A 21250-nucleotide genomic window follows, 5' to 3' on the forward strand; every position below is an offset into this window, starting at 1 on the left:
AAGTTGCTTAAAATTGCATGCTTTATCTAAATCACAAAATAAAAAAATTGGGTACAGTGTCCCTTTAAAGCTTGGTTCGTGGGATGTACTGAGCAAACAAAACTATAAGCTAGGACTTCTGAGAATCATTGCATCAGCATACATGCATTTCTTAAAGGGATAGGAAAGTCAAAGTTATAACATGTTCTATCCGAAACATGAATTTATGGGGTTTCCTGTCCCTTTAAATTGCTATCTCTGTAGACAAGAGATTAATTCCTCCTTTTCTATCCCAGTTGCTCGCTTTGCACAAATATTTGCAGATAAATTAAACCATAAACATTCACATCACAATATGGTAACAAAGAACTCTTTTTCATATACATTTAGAAATAGTGTGCAGGTAACTTTTTTCTCTTGTTTGTAAAACGTACTTTGCAATATGGAACTCTTAGCTGCCTCCTAATTGTATGTCCTTAAAGGTTTTATTTGGTTTAATTAGATTATGTAACTTTTGCACTACAATGTCTGTAAATTACAATAACTGACACTTTATAATCTAATGTTTGAATGGAAATTTTACTGTACCCCCTCATTACAAATGCTACACTAATAGACATATTTCCCTATTTATTGCTGATCTAATAAAAAAATGTCTGTTTAAAATATTTGTTATAGTGAGATATGGGGCTACAGCATACAGTATGTAGCTGGATCCTTCAAGAGGTGTAAATGTGCAAATAAAAGTGCTGTTTCTTGCATATTAGCTAAAATCAGCTCCGGAACAGCAATACACTCCAATCCTGAGCTGAACATAGTGCTTGAGCCAAACTCATGTTCAAGTCTGCAGATGACTATTTTTAAAACCCATGGTGAAGGTTAAAGGGACACCAAATAACTTTCCTGCACTTCCCTTTTATTATGGGTACAACCATTTTGGAACCTAGGTTACACTGCAGGTATCTGAAGAAGAGTTACTGCACATGTGCAAACACATCACCACTGGAATTCAGTGAAAGTTGGATTTCAACATGGGCAGGAATAACCTCAATACTATGTTTACAAACTAAGTTAAGTGTTTAATGTCCCTTTAAACACACAGTTATATACAAGCAATAGAACAATAACAAATATCTAATGCTGTTTAGAGCATTTATTTAGTGTTAGTATTTGTCTGTATAACAAACAATTCAGGTAATGGCTAACTCTGATTGTCATCAGTATGTTGTTACACAGTATTGTCACACTGTAAACACATTGTTTTCTTATTTAACAGACCAGTTTATCAGGTTAACATTTTTTTTTCTCCATTGTAGGTCAAGCTTAAGTCTTTTGCTGCTAAGATTATCAAACTACTGAGGGAGTGGACAGAAACGTTTCCTTTCGACTTTCAAGATGAACTAGCCAGGAAAGAGCTGAAAGAAATTGCACAAAGGATCACACAGTGTGACGAGGTGAGAGCTCCAATAATTGTCACCAGCCATTTATTCCTGCCTGCTTGGTAAATAATCTGTGGGGCTACTAGACCAGGGGTTTTCAAACCTGTCCCCTGAGGCCTCCCTAACATGCCAGATTATCAGGATCTATGACCTGGAGCTCATGTGAACAAATCAACTGATTAGTAAACATGGTAATTAACCTGCTCTCACCCATGGTAATCCTGAAAATCTGGCCTGTTAGGGAGGCCTGGGGACAGGTTTGAAAACCCCTGTACTAGACTCTATACTAGTCTGTTTTTATTAGTTTTTTTTGCAGAGCAGACAAAATACAGTTTTTTTTAAAGGGACAGCTAACAGCTTTATCCAGTGATGGAGTTCACTACATTTGTTAAAATGGTGCAATATAGAGGGTTGTGTTTAATGAACAACCATATGAGGCAGCTTTAAAAAAAAAACTGCCTGCGCTAGCCAGAAGGAATATTTATTTATAAACGTAGGATATTTGGATTGAATAAAAAAAGCATTACTTTTATAAAGTAAGAGACAAATTGTGTTACTTAAAGGGACACTAAAGTCAAAATTAAACATTCATGATTCAGAAAGAGCTTTCATTTTTAAGAGACCTTATTTACTTCCATTATCAAATTTATATGCACACTACTTGAGGCACTAGCTCCTACTGAGCATGTGCAAAAGTTCACAGCAGGGGCGGAACTCCCAATGGTGCAGCAGGTGCTGTGGATGCAATTGGTTCACAGTGTACACATATATGAGTCTGTGATTTGTTGATGGCTGTCACATGATACAGGAGGCTGGCAAAATAAAGGACATTTTTAAATTTGTTTTGAAAAAAATCAATTGCTTATTTAAAATTATAATTTTATTTTCCCTTTACTGTCTGATAGCGAGTTACAATCAAGCGTCGGTGCCTATAAATTAGTCATGCTCTGTATGTTCCACAATTGGCACCAGTGTCTGTACGAGGAAAAAAAATGGCAGAAGCATTTGTAGCAAATTGCCTCATTTCTTATGTTACTTTTATTTTCTTTTAAGATATGTAACTCCACTTCTGCTGGAAAAGATTCCTCCGTTCGTTGCATTTTTAAAATTGTTATACTGTTGCAATTAAAATATTGTGAGATTTAAAATATTGGTGCCAAATAAAATAGGGGTAAGGTTAACCCCTTGTATGCCACTGCATTGCACCATTATATATTTTCCTCTGAGCTGTACTGACACCAAAATATTACAACTGCAGCAGTAATTTACATGCGCTAAAACAATATAACAATATACAAACATAATTTATTTTGCTTTAGAGAGGTCGGAGTACATACTGCACGTTTGATTCTGCTTCATGCTTAGATATGTACAAAAGTTCACTTGCATGTGGTCTCTGACTGGTCACAAAGGAAATAAACACACACAATACGATGCTCCCCTGGACGATTGAACCCCTGGACTGCTCTTGATTTGCTAAATCCCGTACATTGTTCTACAAAAAATCAGTTGTAATTGGTTTGCAAATATTTTTCTATGCAGAACATTTGCAATTCAGTGCTGGATGATGATACTTAAAGGGACAGTCAAGTATAAATTAAACTTTCATTATGCAGATAGGACTTTTAATTTTAATTGACTTTCCAATTTACTTTTATCATCAAATTTGCTTTTTTCTCTTGGTATTCTTAGTTTAAACTAAACATAGGTTGGATCATATGCTAATTTCTAAGCCTTTGAGGGCTGCCTCTTATCACATGCTTTTTAAATCTCTTTTCAACACAAAGAGGCAGAAAGTACACGTGGGCCATATAGATAACACTGTGTTCAGGCACAGAAAGTTATTTAAGATCTAGCACAATACAATGCTACATTTAAGATAATAGATAATAAACAGTCACAGTCATGTGATCAGGGGGCTGGAAGAAGGTTCCTAGATACAAGGTAATCACAAAGGTCAAAAGTACATTAATATAACTGTGTTGGTTATGCAAAACTGGGGAATGGGTAATAAAGGGATTATCTATCTTTTAAAACAATAACAATTCTATGGTTGACTGTCCCTTTAATATGAATATATGAGAGGTTAACTATAATATCCCTTTAAATAGAAAATCTTACTGAATCAGTCAGAGGAGATGTACAGGACTAGATACAAGAGAACAAAAAAACCTGATTTCTAGCAATTAGTCTCCATTTCAGTTATCAGCCTGTTTTTGTCTACATACGGCATGTAATAAGAAATAAGCTTTTGTAATCTGTACCAGGGCTCACATACACTGACTGGTGCTGGATTCTATCAGTGGACCATCTGCCTTCATCATTCTTCAGCCACTGAAAATAAAGCGCAGACCTGGTTAATAAGCAATTAAAAATGTCTATATTAAGTGGCCATGTGTCTAACTTCACAAACAGAGAAGCTTGGTTCAAATGTGAAATACATCTAATTAGTTTCGTATTTTAGAAAACTGTATATGTTAAGCACAAAACATACAGTTTTACTAATAAAACCTAGCATTTTTCTTCTTTGATTTGTAACTATGTTTCTGGATTTAAATAAAAAAAAATCTTAGCTTTTATCCATAATAGACGTGCAATTTTGTTCATTAGCTAAACAACCTGATGAACTAATAAAAAAAGTGCTAATTTATTCATTTATTTTTGCCATATAATAGATATGGGAAAACAGATTGAATGAATGGGTAATGAAGGAATGAATGAATACAATTTTTATTTGCAAATTATAATTTGTTTCGCTAATTAACTAAATTTGTCAAAGTATTAGAAAACTCTCCCCTTTTTTAAAATCAGATCCAGAATGTTAGTGATATTTTAGATGGAGTTTAATTTATCAGTTTTAATGAAGTTGCGCTATAACTTACTTTTTAATATAGATATGAAATTCAAATACCCCGTCCTTCGTCGCCCACTTCAAAAGTAAATTGTTTTGTGACCAATCAGTGCTCTCCCCATATGGCACTTTTGTTATAGCTAGAGCGCTGATTGCACAATAATTCAAACCATTGGATCACAGAAAAATTTACTTTTGAAGTGGGAGGTGAAGCGCAGGTGATTTGAATTTCATATCTATATTAAAAAGCAAGTTATAGTGCAACTTCATTACATCTGATGAATGAACTCCATCTAAAATAAATTACATCACTTTAATTTCAAATTTCTGACAAAGTTGGTTCAAATTCGTTATTCATTTTGCAAATGAATAAGAAAAACAAATATTTACACATTTAATTTATAATATTTGGAAGATGTCTAAATCTTCCCCTTTACAATTAGTGCATCAGTGAAAACTGTCATTTCTAAAGGATGTTTGCCTTAAACCCAAGTTCTTTGAATGTGTGTATCTGTTTTCAAATTCATTTTGTGCTTTTTGTTTAAATTTAGAATTTTTTTTTTTTTTAAAGGAAAATGGTACAATTAAGAAGTCTATCAGCCAAATGACTCAGAATGTGTTGCTTGCGCTTTCCACACGAGGCCAGTTCCAGGAGATCCGAGAGAAGATCCGACAGCCGGTCACTGACAAAGGAACCATTTTAAAGACCAAGCCACAGTCTACCCAGAAAGACATTCTGAGTCTTTGTGGAGACCCCCTGGTACTCGCTCAGCAACTTACTACCATTGAATTGGTGAGTTTTCTGCTGGTTGGAAGATGGAGAATTTAAAATACTTGGTTGGAATACACTGATACAAAAAAGGGTCATATAATTTTTTTTAACTAGTTATATTTGTATGTGTCCATGGGTAAGGCAAGAGGGAGTAATTGCACCCTCCCCCCAGTCTAGGCACATGTCCAGTATCTGAACCTAGAGATCGGAAGTGAAGAGCTCTTAACTCTGTGTCATTTAGAGGGTATGGAAAAAGAAATATTTTCTCAATTTTGGTAACATATTTAGACACCAAATGTAGAGTATCAAATGTAAGAGGGACTTGAAAAAGCCAAAAATAAACCCATAAACCAATGACACCACTTTTATAAAAGAGAATATTCTCCTCTTTCAAATGAGTGGTTACTTGACCCTCTAGATATCTTGGTCTAAACAAGGCAGAAGTCCATCACTAACAACTGCTCATATCTTTTTAGGAACGATTGGGGAATATTTACCCTGAGGATCTAATGCAGATAATCAGTCACATGGACTCCCTGGATAACCACAAGGTAATTGCTGAGTATAATAAAAAAATATTATCCATAGTATTTTTAAAAATAATTGTATTTGTTGCTAGACCTCCAATTCCTTTAAAGGGGCACTCGGGTTAAATTAAATTGTCATGATTCAGATACAGCATGTAATTTTAAACAACTTTCCAATTTACTTCCATTAAAAAAAATGTGCACAGTCTTTTATATTTACACTTTTTGAGTCACCAGCTCCTACTGAGCATGACCAAGACTTCAGACTATACGTATATGCATTTGTGATTGGCTGATTGCTATCACATGGTACAAGGGGAGTGGAAATATACATAACTTGGAAATTTGTTATAAAAAAATCTACTACTCATTTGAAGTTCAGTCTAAGTGCTATTGCATTGTCTTGTTATCTTGCGTTTGTTGATTATGAAAATCTAATGTGTTGACTGGTCCTTTAAGAGACATTAAGTAAAAATTCCAAGATTAAAATAGTGTTGAATTAAAAAAAAAATAGAATCAATTCTCTAATTTAATTCTATTATCAAATTTATTTAAAACATAGCCCCTTTATATTAGAACATACTGAGGTAGGCTTAAAAACATGAATGTGTCTTGGGAATAAATGTAACAATATGCTCTTGACACAGGCAGATTACATGTCCTAAACATTAATACTATTTTTCCAGCATTATCCTGACATTTTACGATTGGAGATATTTTTTAAAAAAAAGCACTTATCTATAATGTTTTTTATAGATTTTTTTATAGATTCAACACAAAATGTAATTCCCCATAAAATAAATTACAATATACTTTCATTATATATTTTTTTCCATTCTTTCTGCACTGTACATCAGGAAACTGCATTTTTCCTAATCACCCTCTAATAACACAATGATTGCTAGATTAGTGCAGGAACTCATTTATATCCGTCCCTAACTGGTCACAGCACAGTTTGTCGTTAGACTGTAGGGCAATGCAAATATGGCCAACCAATTGCAGTTTCTAAATATGTTTGATACACAGAGCAGATACGCTCTGCACATATATAATAAAATGACATTATTATCGCTTTAATGAAAAGAAACCTATGCTTATGTCCTATTATTACGTGCTGACTAAAAATCAGCTGCCAGTTACGCTTTATTTACAGTTGCCCTAGGATGTTTAGTAATTGAAAAGCTTGTTGGATAATTTTAATATTCTCTTTACCTGATGTTTGTGTCTGTGTTTATTGAAGCACAAATTGCATTTGGCTCCATCATGTTACAAATACTCAAGAATCTTCCTAGAAATATTTCTGGTTTTACACAATTCTTATTAAGATATGATCTTTTTTTCAGTGCCGAAGTGATGTCACAAAGACTTACAACCTTGAAGCCTACGATAACTGGTTTAACTGCCTGAGTATGCTGGTGGCTACAGAGATCTGCAGGGTAAGTTTTTGTACAATATGTACTAGATTTACTAACTGAAACATTCCTTAAATTTTAACTGTGAGGTTAAAGAGACACGCAACCCTAAAAGTTCTCTTTTATGGTTCAGACAGCGTGTAGAATATTAAAAACAATTCCGATTTACTTTGCCCTCCTGGTATTCTTTGTTGAAAAAACAAGTAGGTATTCTCAGGAGTGTACACATGTTTGTAACACTATATGTCAGCATGTTTAGGTTGTATGTCCCTTTAACAATATAAACTATCAAATTAAGACTGGAATTTTGGAATCAAATCAAGCTTTGCCCTCGGACAAATAATTATATTGTAATATAAATAAAATAATTACATTTCTGGGCAACAAATCAGTCAATTAAATGTTTTCACAAAATGAAACCAGTGCAGTTGCAAATTTAGAGCAGACATCTGTAACTTGTATATAGCGTTTTTAGAGTTTGATGGTTTTATTACATTTTTAAAGGAAGCTGTTGGCACAATAATAAAATATGCTAATCTGTAATAGCATTTTATTGTAACGCTATGTTTAACTTCCACAAAGGATTAAACTCCTAGTAAAAAGGGCACAGTTAGCATTAAAAAGATCATAAACGTGCAAAAAGAAAATGCTCTTATTTGTTAGAGAATTTTATTATTGCACTATTGTTTGCATATAACCCCTGCAAACAAAGTTAAACACATAGTTACAACCAGCTGCAGAGCAGCAGTGCACTACTGGGAGCTAGCTGAATACGTCAGGTGAGCGAATCTCACGAGAGCAAAGCAAATTTGAGGTAAATTGGAAAGTTTTTTAAAATCTCATGCTGAATCGTGGAAGTTTAGATCACTTTCTATGCCACATTACTATTTATAGCATGTTCAAACATTTCTCAGACCCTCTCTATTTCTCCCCAGCATTTAATGTGTGTTTGCATCTGATCTGAAATCCTAGTAAGTTCTTCCTCATTTTGTGAGGTAGTCTGTCTAGATGTCTAGATGCTAAACAAAACTCTCAAAATGAGGAATTACAAAAGGATAGTGTGACATTTGTGAAATATTAAGTAATATCTTGCTGTTTATTGTTTTGTTTTAGCAACCTAAAGCTTCTCCTTTTCATAAATTGCAGAATTTGAAAATATTTTTTTAAAGGGCCAGTAAACCCACCAAATAATGTTAAATAATTCTGCACATAGTGCAGAATTATAAAACATTAGGTTAGCGCCATGTTTCTAAATCAAAGTATGTCACAGATATTTTCCTACAAAAATGTATTTTACAGACCGCTGCTCCTGGCTCTGCTGAGCGGGACTGTTTTTTTCTAAGCGCATCAGGCACGCTGTCTAGTCACAGCCGGCCCGATCGCGCCATTAAAATGAATGTAGCTCGCTCCCGCTACCAGACCAGAAGATTGCGTGTGTTAGGTAGAAAACAGCAAGGTTGTTGTACTTCCTGATATTCTAATTTTCTATTTCTTGAGCAGGTTGTAAAGAAAAAGCAGAGGACGAGAGTCATGGAGTTTTTTATAGATGTGGCAAGAGAATGCTTCAACATCGGCAACTTCAACTCCATGATGGCGATTATCTGTAAGGAGCTTTGGTTGTTATAGAGGGGAATATTTTATGTTGGGAGGGAACCACTAATTGCTCGAACCCGGAATCATGTCAGGGCAGGCGGACAACATTGCTTTGCTCATTACATTTTCATTCAAACAAATTTAATTGTAAACAACTTTGAATTTACTTCAATTATTACATTTACTTTTGTTCATTAGTTATCCTTTGTTTGAAGAGTAAACCTAGGTAGTCTCAGAAGCAGCAATGCACTACTATGAGTTAGCTGAGCATATCTAGTAAGCCAGTGACAAGAAGCATATATGTGCAGGCACCAAACACCAGCTAGTTCCCAGTAGTGCATTGCTGCTTCTGAGACTACCTAGGTTTACTCTTCAAAAATGGATACCAAGAGAGTGAAGCAAAATCGATTATAGAAGTAAGTAAATTGGAAAGTAGTTACAATGACATGATTCATTTTGTCTTTACTGTCCCTTTTTGTCTATTTCCTCAAAATAGCATGTTGTATGAATTAAAGTGTCGATTTGTCTGTTGCTTTCACCAGTGGTAGTGACAGTGCACAAAAACTTTATATAGAAACATTGAGTTTTGCTTTGTTATGACCAGCGAGGTGGGACAGGTCATATTATTCATTCATTTCAGCGCCAAAATTTAAATTTGGAGGCAAAGCCAGAAAATGAACGGGACACTCTAGCCAAAATTAAACTTTCATTGTTCAGATAGGGCTGGCAATTTCAAACAACATTCCAATCTACTTTTATTATCAAATTTGCTTTGTCTTCTTAGTATTCTTTGTTGAAAGCTAAACCTAGGTAAGCTCATATGCTAATTTCTAAGCACTTGAAGGCCACCTTTTATCTCAGTGCATTCTGACAGTATTTCACAGCTATACACTGCTAGTTCTTTTGTGCCTTTATAGATATCAATGTGGAATTATTTGTGAGTCAGCACTGATTGGCTAAAATGCAAGTCTGTCAAAAAAAACTGAGATTAGGGGACAGTCTGCAGAGGCTTACATACAAAGTAATCACAGAAGTAAAAAGTATATTAATATAACTGTGTTGGTTATGCAAAACTGGGGGCTAGGTAATAAAGGCACTATCTATGTTTTTAAACAATAAAAATACTGGAGTAGACTGTCCCTATTTAAATACAAAGGGCTTTGTCCCATAACCACTTGCAACATCCTGGTACACTTATTCTATGTCTGGAAATCTCTGTGGTTTCTATTTCTCCAAAACAAATTTGCAATCCTTCTTTTTACATGAATGACTTGGTGACAGATCTCAGTAAGGCTGCCTTAATAGAAGTAATTAGCTTAGTAAACGTAATTAAAGTTAGTCTTCTAGGAAGGTCCTGGCTGTAGTTCAACTCTTTAATGCCAACCTAATATAAAGCAGCTGTATCACTGTGTTATTTTCTTGTTGGTACCAGTCTGTTATGTAAATTAGGATTTCATGGTAACCGGATTACAATAATATTTTGGCTTGGTTTTCATGCTATGTCTGTCTTGTGAATGTGGTGGGTGACTGGTTTTAGTGTAACTCTTCATAAGTCTGGTTTGCATTATGGTAAAAGTGTAATGAATTTGACTAATTAATAATTTATTTTTTTAATAGCTGGGATGAATCTTAGTCCTGTGGCCAGACTAAAAAAGACTTGGTCCAAAGTCAAAACAGCCAAGTTTGATGTCCTAGAGGTAAGATAAATATATTCATAAATAATGACATTTATTTTGTAAGCATTAAGTTCTGTTTATATCTATATAGCTATAGAAGCTTTATTCCTAGTAAAGCTTCAAATAATGAAATATCAAGCAAGTCTATATTCCAATAGATGAATTGTTAAATTTGTCTGTAGAGAAGCTGTGCTATGGCACCATCTAGTGTCTGACTTTGGAACTGCTGCCATTCTTATAGGGACACACATATTGAAAAATCTCTTTAGTTTTCTCTCTTTTGTTTCAGCCAGTTAGGGACATAAATAACTGGACTCCATCATTTAACAACCAATCACTGTGCACCAGGAGGGTCAAGCTACTGAATTTCATTGACTACATGCCAGTCTCTCTAGGGGCAGGGAAAAACTACAATAATAAAGTCTAAATTACAGAAAAAGCAGGCAAAATAAATTATGAAAATGAAATGAATTTTTTTGCACATTGCATAAGTGAAGATTTTATGACTAATAGTATTTTTTACTTTAATGTCCCTTTAACTCATTTGTGTAGTTAAAGGGGCATGAAACAATTTCTTTCCTCGTGATTCAGATAGAGCATGTCATTTTAAACAATTTTCAAATTTACTTCCATTATCAAATTGTGTTTGTTCTCTTGATATATTTTATTGAAAAACAGGGACGTAAGCTCAGGAGCATGCACGTATCTGGAGCACTAGATGGCAGCAGTTTTGTAAAAATGTTATCCATTTGCAAGAGCACTAGATGGCAGCAGTTTTGTAAGAATGTTATCCATTTGCAAGAGCACTAGATGGCAGCCATTTTTGTAAGAATGTTATCCATTTGCAAGAGCACTAGATGGCAGCAGTTTTGTAAAAATGTTATCCATTTGCAAGAGCACTAGATTGCAGCAGTTTTGTATTAATGTTATCCATTTGCAAGAGCACTAGATGGCAGCAGTTTTGTAAGAATGTTATCCATTTGCAAGAGCACTAGATGGCAGCAGTTTTGTATTAATGTTATCCATTTGCAAGAGCACTAGATGGCAGCAGTTTTGTAAGAATGTTATCCATTTGCAAGAGCACTAGATGGCAGCAGTTTTGTATTAATGTTATCCATTTGCAAGAGCACTAGATGGCAGCAGTTTTGTAAGAATGTTATCCATTTGCAAGAGCACTAGATGGCAGCAGTTTTGTATTAATGTTATCCATTTGCAAGAGCACTAGAGGGCAGCAGTTTTGTATTAATGTTATCCATTTGCAAGAGCACTAGATGGCAGCAGTTTTGTAAGAATGTTATCCATTTGCAAGAGCACTAGATGGCAGCAGTTTTGTAAGAATGTTATGCATTTGCAAGAGCACTAGATGGCAGCAGTTTTGTATTAATGTTATCCATTTGCAAGAGCACTAGATGGCAGCAGTTTTGTAAGAATGTTATCCATTTGCAAGAGCACTAGATGGCAGCAGTTTTGTAAGAATGTTATCCATTTGCAAGAGCACTAGAGGGCAGCAGTTTTGTAAGAATGTTATCCATTTGCAAGAGCACTAGAGGGCAGCAGTTTTGTAAGAATGTTATCCATTTGCAAGAGCCCTAGAGGGCAGCAGTTTTGTAAGAATGTTATCCATTTGCAAGAGCACTAGAGGGCAGCAGTTTTGTAAGAATGTTATTCATTTGTAAGAGCACTAGATGGCAGCAGTTTTGTAAGAATGTTTTCCATTTTTAAGAGCACTAGATGGCAGCAGTTTTGTAAGAATGCTATCTATTTTTAAGAGCACTAGATGGCAGCAGTTTTGTAAGAATGTTATCCATTTGCAAGAGCACTAGATGGCAGCAGTTTTGCGAGAATGTTATCCATTTGCAAGAGAACTAGATGGCAGCACTATTTCCTGCCATGTAGTGCTTCAGATGCCTACCTAGGTATCTCTTCAACAAAGAATATCATGGGAACAATGCAAATTTAATAATAGAAGTAAATTGGAAAATTGTTTAAAATTGCAGGCTCTATCTGAAAAAAATGAGTTTCATGTCCCTTTAAGTTACATGTAGCAAAATATTCTCCTTTATGATGTAGAACAATATTTGCAGACAAAGGGGACAATTTATTAAGAGTCGGATGGACATGATCCGCTGTAGCGATCATGTCCACTCGACATCGCTGAATGTTCTTGTAAACTCCTTATGCAATGCCGCCCCCTGCAGATTTGTGGCCAATCGGCCGCTAGCAGGGGATGTCCATCAACCGGATCGTATGTGATCGGGCTGATTGCTGCGGAAACAGATGTATCTGGCCCCATTCGAGCCATGATACATCTGCCCAAAAGTATATTAGTTAATTCACTTCTATCTGTCATGTTTGTGAATTTCAATGCAAATTATATTTCTTCTTAATAATTTGTCAAATATATTTCTATATCTGTTCATAACTAATTCTCTTTGCTGTTTTGTTGACAGCACCATATGGATCCCTCTAGCAACTTCTGTAATTATCGGACGGCACTGCAGGGAGCAGCACAGAGGTTTCAGAGCGCAAACAGCAGCCGGGAGAAAATAGTCATTCCAGTTTTCAATTTATTTATTAAAGACATTTTCTTCCTTCACAAAATTCATCCAAACCGCTTAGCAAATGGACACATCAACTTCAAGGTAAACATATTCTCTCTTATAACAATATAAGTTAATATCATTGTGGTTGTCAGCTCCTATTTTGCATTTGAAACATCAATGGTCTCATTCAGCACATTATAAATTAGTTTTTCTTCTTTTCTCCTGGGCAGAAATTTTGGGAGATCTCCAGACAAATACATGATTTCTTGACTTGGAAACAAGTGGAATGTCCGTTTGAGAAAGACAAGAAAATTCAAACCTACCTTCTTACTACACCTATTTACAGTGAAGAAGGTAGGTGACCACCACTCAAGTGTTGCAACTAAAATAAATAATAGTTAAAGGGACACTAAACCCACATTTTTCTCTTCCATGATTTAGATAGAGCATGCAATTTTAAGCAACTTTCTAATTTACTCTTTAGAAGCCTGCCCATTTTTGTTCAGCATCAGCACCTGAATAGCGATTGCTGATTGGTGGCTAAATGTTGCCACCAATCAGCAAGCGCTATCCAGTGTTCTGAACCAAAAATGGTCTGGCTCCTTAGCTTAGAGCTCTGCTTTTTCACATAAAGATAGCAAGAGAACAAAGAAAAATTGATAATAGGAGTAAATGAGAAAGTTGCCTAAAATTGCATCCTCTGTCTGAATCATGAAAGAAAAAATGTGGGTTTAGTGTCCCTTTTAGCTTTAAAATAAATGGATTTAAAATACATTAAATAAACTAGCTAAAAAAAAGTTAAATGTTTTTTAAAGATTATCTATTTTTATAAGCTCCTTTAAGCTAAGTAACTAATTGAAGGGATACTATGTTGTTGTTTTTTTTACATGCTAAAAGGTTTACTATGCCTTTAAAAGCAGTCAAACTTGCATTAGCTGGAGCCTTTATATGAAAATAGTTTACCGCTCAAAGTCAGTATTGTATCATTCCCCCCGGCCATCATCAGACTTGCAGCTTTTCTTTTTCTAATCTCAGCTGCAAGCAATACAGACAATGAGGATTGTGCGGTGTCCTTTTTTGCCCGCACCCGACTAGGGTTGCCACCTCGGCCATGTTTTCCTGAACACTTATGAGTTACACATGCTGCAGGGTAAGCAGGGAGGAACATGTATAGTGCTATTCACGTCATGTCCAGAGGCACAACACATGTTCCGCCCTGCAGCATGTGTAACTCATAAGTATCCAGGAAAACATGTCACAAGCTGCCTTCCTGAGTTAGCAATCTAACCTATAAAAATGTAACTCATATTGTGCCTTTAATGACGCACACCTCTTAAGGAGCATTATTATTCTGCTTAGTATTTTCTCTACTATTTTGTTTGCTGACATTTTATTTTGTAGAAGAGAATGAAGCATTTAATACAATATTTATATATTTTTATTTTATATAGCTTTATTTATAGCATCTTTTGAAAATGAGGGTCCAGATAACCACATGGAAAAAGACAGCTGGAAAACGCTCAGGTATTTTGTTTTTCTTTTATTTTGATGTGGCCAATTAGAAGCCAGATGTAAAAAGATATTTAACTGATCTAAGTAATTACCGTGTAGCATGTAGCAAGGTTGGTAAAACTACAACATAATCACAATTTCTAGAGACAAATTATAAGGGGACAATTGTAGAAAAATAATATATTTCTGTATAGTTATATTTCTTATACTTAAAGGAACACTAAAGTCAAAATTAAACGTTCATGCAGTTTTAAGAAACTTTCCAATTTAATCCATTATCACATTGTGCACAGTTTTTTTCATATGCACATATTTTAAGGCACAGCTATTACTGAGCATGTGCAAGAGTTTATGAATCAGTGATTGGCTGATGGCTGTTACATCATACAGGGGGCTGGAAAATTGAGGGAAATGTTCAAATTTGTCAGAAAAAAACAACTGCTCATTGCACTTTTTATTATGCACTTGTTAATTCTGGGATTCCACTGCCCTTTAAATATTTTATTGGGGAGGTGATTTTGAGGTCAATAAGCTTTTAATGATGCACATTTGCCCTTTGGTAAATGAAATGTTAGGTGAAGGATATGGCACTAGTATAGACTGAGTAGAAATAAAGCACTTTGGCTTTGCCTCTGTACCACTGGCTCAGCTTTACTTACATTAGCAGTCTGGGCAGCTTTGGCGGACGATTAAAGGGACAGTCTACTCCAGAATTGTTATTGTTTAAAGGACCAGTAAATACAGTAGATTTGCAAAATCAACAAATAAATGATAAAAAGAAAATGCAAAAGCACTTTTTTTCTGACTAATTTAAAAGTTATGTCTATTTCCACTTCTCCTGTATCATGTGACAACCATTAGCCAATCACAAATGCATATACGTATATTCTGTGAATTCTTGCACATGCTCAGTAGGAGCTGATGACTCAAAAAGTATAAATATAAAAAGACTGTGCACATTTTGTTAATGGAAATACATTTGAAAGTTGTTTACAATTGCTGCTCTATCTGAATCAGTGTCCCTTTAAAAAGATAGATAATCCCTTTATTACCCATTCCCCAGTTTTGCATAACCAACACGGTTATATTAATATATTTTTACCTCCGTAATTACCTTGTATCTAAGCCTGTATGCCTCCTTATCTCAAATCTTTTGACAGACTTGCATATCAGGCAATAAATGTGCATACTCTTAAATAACTCCACAAGCATGAGCACAATGTTACTTATATGGCACACATGAACTAACATCCTATAGCAGAGCTATCTGATAGACAATAACAAGAAGCAGAGCTAGCTGATAGACAATAACAAGAGGCAGAGCTAGCTGATAGACAATGATAAGAAGCAGAGCTAGCTGATAGACAATAACAAGAGGCAGAGCTAGCTGATAGACAATAACAAGAGGCAGAGCTAGCTGATAGACAATAACAAGAGGCAGAGCTAGCTGATAGACAATAACAAGAGGCAGAGCTAGCTGAGAGACAATGACAAGAGGCAGAGCTAGCTGATAGTCAATAACAAGAGGCAGAGCTAGCTGACAGTCAATGACAAGAGGCAGAGCTAGCTGATAGACAATAACAAGAGGCAGAGCTAGCTGATAGACAATGATAAGAAGCAGAGCTAGCTGATAGCCAATGACAAGAGGCAGAACTAGCTGATAGACAATGATAAGAAGCAGAGCTAGCTGATAGACAATAACAAGAGGCAGAGCTAGCTGAGAGACAATGACAAGAGGCAGAGCTAGCTGATAGTCAATAACAAGAGGCAGAGCTAGCTGACAGTCAATGACAAGAGGCAGAGCTAGCTGATAGACAATAACAAGAGGCAGAGCTAGCTGATAGACAATGATAAGAAGCAGAGCTAGCTGATAGCCAATGACAAGAGGCAGAACTAGCTGATAGACAATGATAAGAAGCAGAGCTAGCTGATAGTCAATAACAAGAGGCAGAGCTAGCTGATAGTCAATAACAAGAGGCAGAGCTAGCTGATAGCCAATGACAAGAGGCAGAACTAGCTGATAGACAATAACAAGAGGCAGAGCTAGCTGATAGACAATGATAAGAAGCAGAGCTAGCTGATAGACAATAACAAGAGGCAGAGCTAGCTGATAGACAATAACAAGAGGCAGAACTAGCTGATAGACAATAACAAGAGGCAGAGCTAGCTGATAGCCAATAACAAGAGGCAGAGCTAGCTGATAGCCAATGACAAGAGGCAGAACTAGCTGATAGCCAATGACAAGAGGCAGAGCTAGCTGATAGACAATAACAAGAGGCAGAGCAAGCTGATAGACAATGACAAGAGGCAGAGCTAGCTGATAGCCAGTGTCAAGAGGCAGAGCTACCTGAGAGACAATGACAAGAGGCAGAGCTAGCTGATAGACAATTACAAGAGGCAGAGCTAGCTGATAGACAATGACAAGAGGCAGAGCTAGCTGATAGACAATAACAATAGGCAGAGGTAGCTGATAACCAATGACAAGAGGCAGAGCTAGCTGATAGATCATGTCAAGAGGCAGATCTAGCTGATAGCCAATAACAAGAGGCAGAGCTAGCTGATAGCCAATGACAAGAGGCAGAGCTAGCTGATAGCCAATGACAAGAGGCAGAGCTAGCTAATAGACAATGACAAGAGGCAGAGCTAGCTGATAGACAATAACAAGAGGCAGAGCTAGCTGACAGTGAATGACAAGAGGCAGAGCTAGCTGATAGCCAATGACAAGAGGCAGAGCTAGCTGATAGACAATAACAAGAGGCAGAGCTAGCTGATAGACAATAACAAGGGGCAGAGCTAGCTGATAGACAATAACAAGAGGCAGAGCTAGCTGATAGACAATAACAATAGGCAGAGCTAGCTGATAGCCAATGACAAGAGGCAGAGCTAGCTGATAGACAATAACAAGGGGCAGAGCTAGCTGATAGACAATAACAATAGGCAGAGCTAGCTGATAGCCAATAACAATAGGCAGAGCTAGCTGATAGCCAATGACAAGAGGCAGAGCTAGCTGATAACCAATGACAAGAGGCAGATCTAGCTGATAGATCATGTCAAGAGGCAGGGCTGGCTGATAGACAATGACAAGAGGCATATATGTGCAGCCACAAATCAGCAGCTTCTGAGCCTACCTAGGTATACTTTTCAACAAAGGACACAAAGAGTTCAAAACAAATTAGCTAAAAGAAATAAATTGGATAGTTGACTCAAATTTTCATGCTCTATCTGAACTATAAAAGTAAAAATTGTGTTTCGTGTCCGTTTAATAATCAGGAGGTGCACTGGAATATTTCATTTCTGTTTTACTGTATATTTCTGCTGTAAAAATGTGCAGCAATATTTAAGAATTAGTTCTCAGATCTTACAAGAAACAACAACTATTTTATTATAATTTTAAAAATATTTCTCCAAATAACTGGTTTAATATATCTGCCAGTGTTTTTATTCCTAAGGGTAGCTTTCTGCATATCTCTCTAATAATATACAGTTTGCATTTTAATTGACACAGATGGTGCTAAATTACTGGAGACAAAGCGAGCAGCATTTATTGTGAATTTGTATTAGAAAACCAAATGTTGTACAGATCAGAAAGCAGTTTACAATAATTATGAGATTTGGCTATTCAAATATTAACTGCTTTATTCTATGCTTTCACAGGTCTACGCTTTTAAACCGAGCCTGAGAAATTATTCACAAGAAGCCTGAATCACACACAGGACTAAAGCTTTTTAATTATTTCATTGTTTATTTTTTTGTTTGTTTGTTTGTTTGTTTGTGCAGAATGTTTTATTGTAAGGAAGACAGATCTCACCGGTTGGGGTCTTTAGTTTTTGTATATAATCTTTTATGAGACAAGAAAAAAGTGGTATATAATGATATAAAAAAAGATATATATATTTAATGCTTTAATCTTAAGGCACTTATAAAAAATATAAAAGGGACGTCTGTTTTCTTATTTTTATGGTTTATTAAATACAAAACCCCTTTGCTGCTGGAATGGCCATATTGTAATGCAAATTTATATCTAATGTGTAGAGAAAAGGCTTTTTATGAGCCTCTGCACTATTAAAGGGTTAAGCCCTTATTATATTGTTGAAATAAAAGGGCAGGACCCGGTTTTCTCAAAATTTATGAATGTTTATAGGCTGGATGTATCTGAGTTTATAATAGAGCCTGGAAAATCCCATAAACGTTGAACCATTTCTTAAACCTTATATCCCGTTCTGCTGCTGCAATAAAATACTTAACGCTAATCATTTTACAGTGGTAACAGACTTTATAGTGCTGCAAAGTGCTTATGAACCATTCAGTTGTGTATTTCTATTTTCTGGCTGCAGGACCAGCCATGGAAAAAATACACATCTGGTCTCCTAACCCCTAAGGGCATATATTTATTTATTATTTTCTAGATCTCTATATCTGGCTTCTTTTACTATAGATTTTCTGATTTGGAGCAAAACACAAAACAAAAAAACACCCCAAATTTATTTGGATTTTTTTTCTAATGAAATAAGGATGACTATCTAACATTGCAGCTGTGAAATATAAATAAATAACCCCAATAGTGCTTAAAATGTCATTGCTCTGTAAGGGGATTAAGGTTTTTATAAAATATATTTGGGCCTCTCTGTTATTGGAGTATGATAAGTATCTGCTGCTAGCTGCTTACTTATGACACATTATTGTAACTCATCACACTGCACACTATAGACCACTGTCACTAACACAAGCCTTGTGTCTGAAAAACCTACAGCTACTCTGTAACAGTGATATGCTGATGGGGAGGAAGGTTTATCATTTCTGTATAGAGATGTAACTATTGCTTCTCTTGGTCTTAAATCAGGGGCTAGTGATTCCTGAGAACATTTGACAAATAAAAGCAGCACTTATGTTTATTTGCCTTGTAAGAAAGAGGTAACTCACCAACCTCATACACTTAACAGCACAAAATAAGAGTATTAATGAGAGATCCACAATCATTAGATTTTACACAAAAAAAAAAAAAAAACCTAAGATAAGTCTGATGAAGGGGAGACTGGCCAAAAGGTTATCACAATATAAGTATTTTTTTTTTTTTTAATCCATCAAATGTAGACACTTTATCACTCTTCAGTTATGTTTTTTTTATCATTCATATAGAGAATACAGTTTTGAACATTCCAATTTGCTTCCAGTATCTAATATGCTTCATTCTCTCTGTGAGCTAGCTGAATGCATTGGGGGATCCAATAACATGAAGCACATTTGTGCAACCACCAATCACCAACTCCTGAACCTACCTAGGTATCATTTTCAACAAAGGATATCAAAGGAACAAAGCCACTTAGATAATAGAAATAAATTGGAATAATGTTTAAAATCACGTGTTTAAAAATTGTGTTTTCATGTCCCATTAAATAAATTGGATCTTTATTTATATACAGTCTGACACAACATGAAGTCAGGAAGTTAACACATTCACTGCTGGATTTAAGCTGGTCATCTGTTCCAGTGACGCATATTGTTTTAGTGCTGAAGTGTATTAGGTTGTGTGCACCTCCTTCAGAATAAGAGGACTCTTGACAATCTCCTTATCTATATAAGCTTGTCATACAGTAATGTACCATTCAGATCACTGTTCTCATGCAAATCCAGATCAAACTTTTTTTTCCTCTAGGAATGCAACATTCCATAAGTGTATTTTCCGTTTCTCTGTTTGTTCTCTTACAGCCAGCTTGCTAAGTAAAGCTGTACTGTGAAGCAGGGTATTCCGTGTCTGACCAGATGTGCTTGAATAAATAAATACAGAAGTGCTTACAAATGAACAATGTCTTCTTGTGTATTTTCAGTGTACAGATTTATTTTTATTATTCAAATTAGATTTGTAAAGTAAAAGGTTCCTCAATTAAAAAATATTCTATGATCTGGTGATTTAATCATTATTAATGAAATCTGTTCTGTAAAGGAGACATACAAATGTGCATCTTGGATAATACATGTCCCAGTGCAACTTGTCACCTTATGAATTCATTTTACTGCATTTTAAAGGAGAATTGGTAAGTGGATGCATTAATAGCTCATCATACTCAGGACTAGACTGGTACCAAGCACAGGCCCAGGTATTTTAAGTTGGAGGAGCCCAAATAAGTTAGATCTCTGTCAGCTAGGTACCCATAATACAGCAGATCTCTTGCCCTGCAGCTCCTCTGACAGAAAATGTAATAGCTTTCCTATTGTTACCCATACTTAGAGAGCCTAAGAACTTTGTATATATCAGCAGGGCCCACATAAGAGCATGACCCACCTGGCATTAGCCCTGTATGCCCTATGGCAACTCCAGGCCTGATCATACTCAAAAGGTATGCAGTAATTAAACATTGGCATATAGTTTTATCTTAAAAAATAGATTAAATGGGCCTTGTACTGTAAAATCCACTGTAAAATACATAATACATTCTCAATGATCCATTTTAACTGGTGAAGTGTATTGTTATTTACAAACCTTATTTACCTTTATTTTGTCATTTAAAATAACTGGTTTTGTCTGTTGAATCTCCCAATTATACTGAAAATATGAATACTGAAGTATTATCTAAAGAAAGTCTATGTAAACAAGATGCAGCAGCAAAATATTAACTTCTCAGTTAAGAGTGGGAGAGATCCCAACCCTTTTGAAAGGGTGTTCTTGTAGAAGCTTTGAATGCAATGAAATCTTGTCAGATGCTTAGCTAATTATATTATCTCTCAAGCTGAATATGAAACTAACAGTCATTAATGTATGTGCACAGCTGATAACTAGGTATTAATTGCTCACTGGCTGATAAACACATAATTTTTACTTTAGAACGTTAACATACATTTTAAGATGAATTGATTACAAGTCACAGTTAAAAGGACATAAATATAATATTTACAAGACAGAGCAGCCTGTTTCGTATGTGCACACTCCACTCACACATGCTCTAAGTGA

The 21250-nt window shown here is 35.5% G+C and overlaps 1 protein-coding gene across 1 annotated transcript in view; it reads left to right on the forward strand.

Annotated features, from left to right (window-relative positions):
• The window catches only part of RASGEF1A (RasGEF domain family member 1A), a 57343-nt gene extending 37235 nt beyond the window's left edge, over positions 1-20108 (forward strand). The window contains exons 4-13 of the mRNA XM_053692090.1: positions 1296-1433; positions 4841-5062; positions 5518-5592; positions 6912-7004; positions 8481-8583; positions 10191-10270; positions 12700-12891; positions 13023-13146; positions 14244-14316; positions 17959-20108. Coding sequence (XP_053548065.1) covers positions 1296-1433; positions 4841-5062; positions 5518-5592; positions 6912-7004; positions 8481-8583; positions 10191-10270; positions 12700-12891; positions 13023-13146; positions 14244-14316; positions 17959-17983 — 1125 coding nt within the window. The 3' untranslated portion in view covers positions 17984-20108. The remainder of the gene's footprint in view (positions 1-1295; positions 1434-4840; positions 5063-5517; positions 5593-6911; positions 7005-8480; positions 8584-10190; positions 10271-12699; positions 12892-13022; positions 13147-14243; positions 14317-17958) is intronic.
• Positions 20109-21250: the final 1142 nt, after the last annotated feature.

The sequence above is a fragment of the Bombina bombina genome, chromosome 9, assembly GCF_027579735.1.
Source record: "Bombina bombina isolate aBomBom1 chromosome 9, aBomBom1.pri, whole genome shotgun sequence".
Taxonomy (NCBI): domain Eukaryota; kingdom Metazoa; phylum Chordata; class Amphibia; order Anura; family Bombinatoridae; genus Bombina; species Bombina bombina.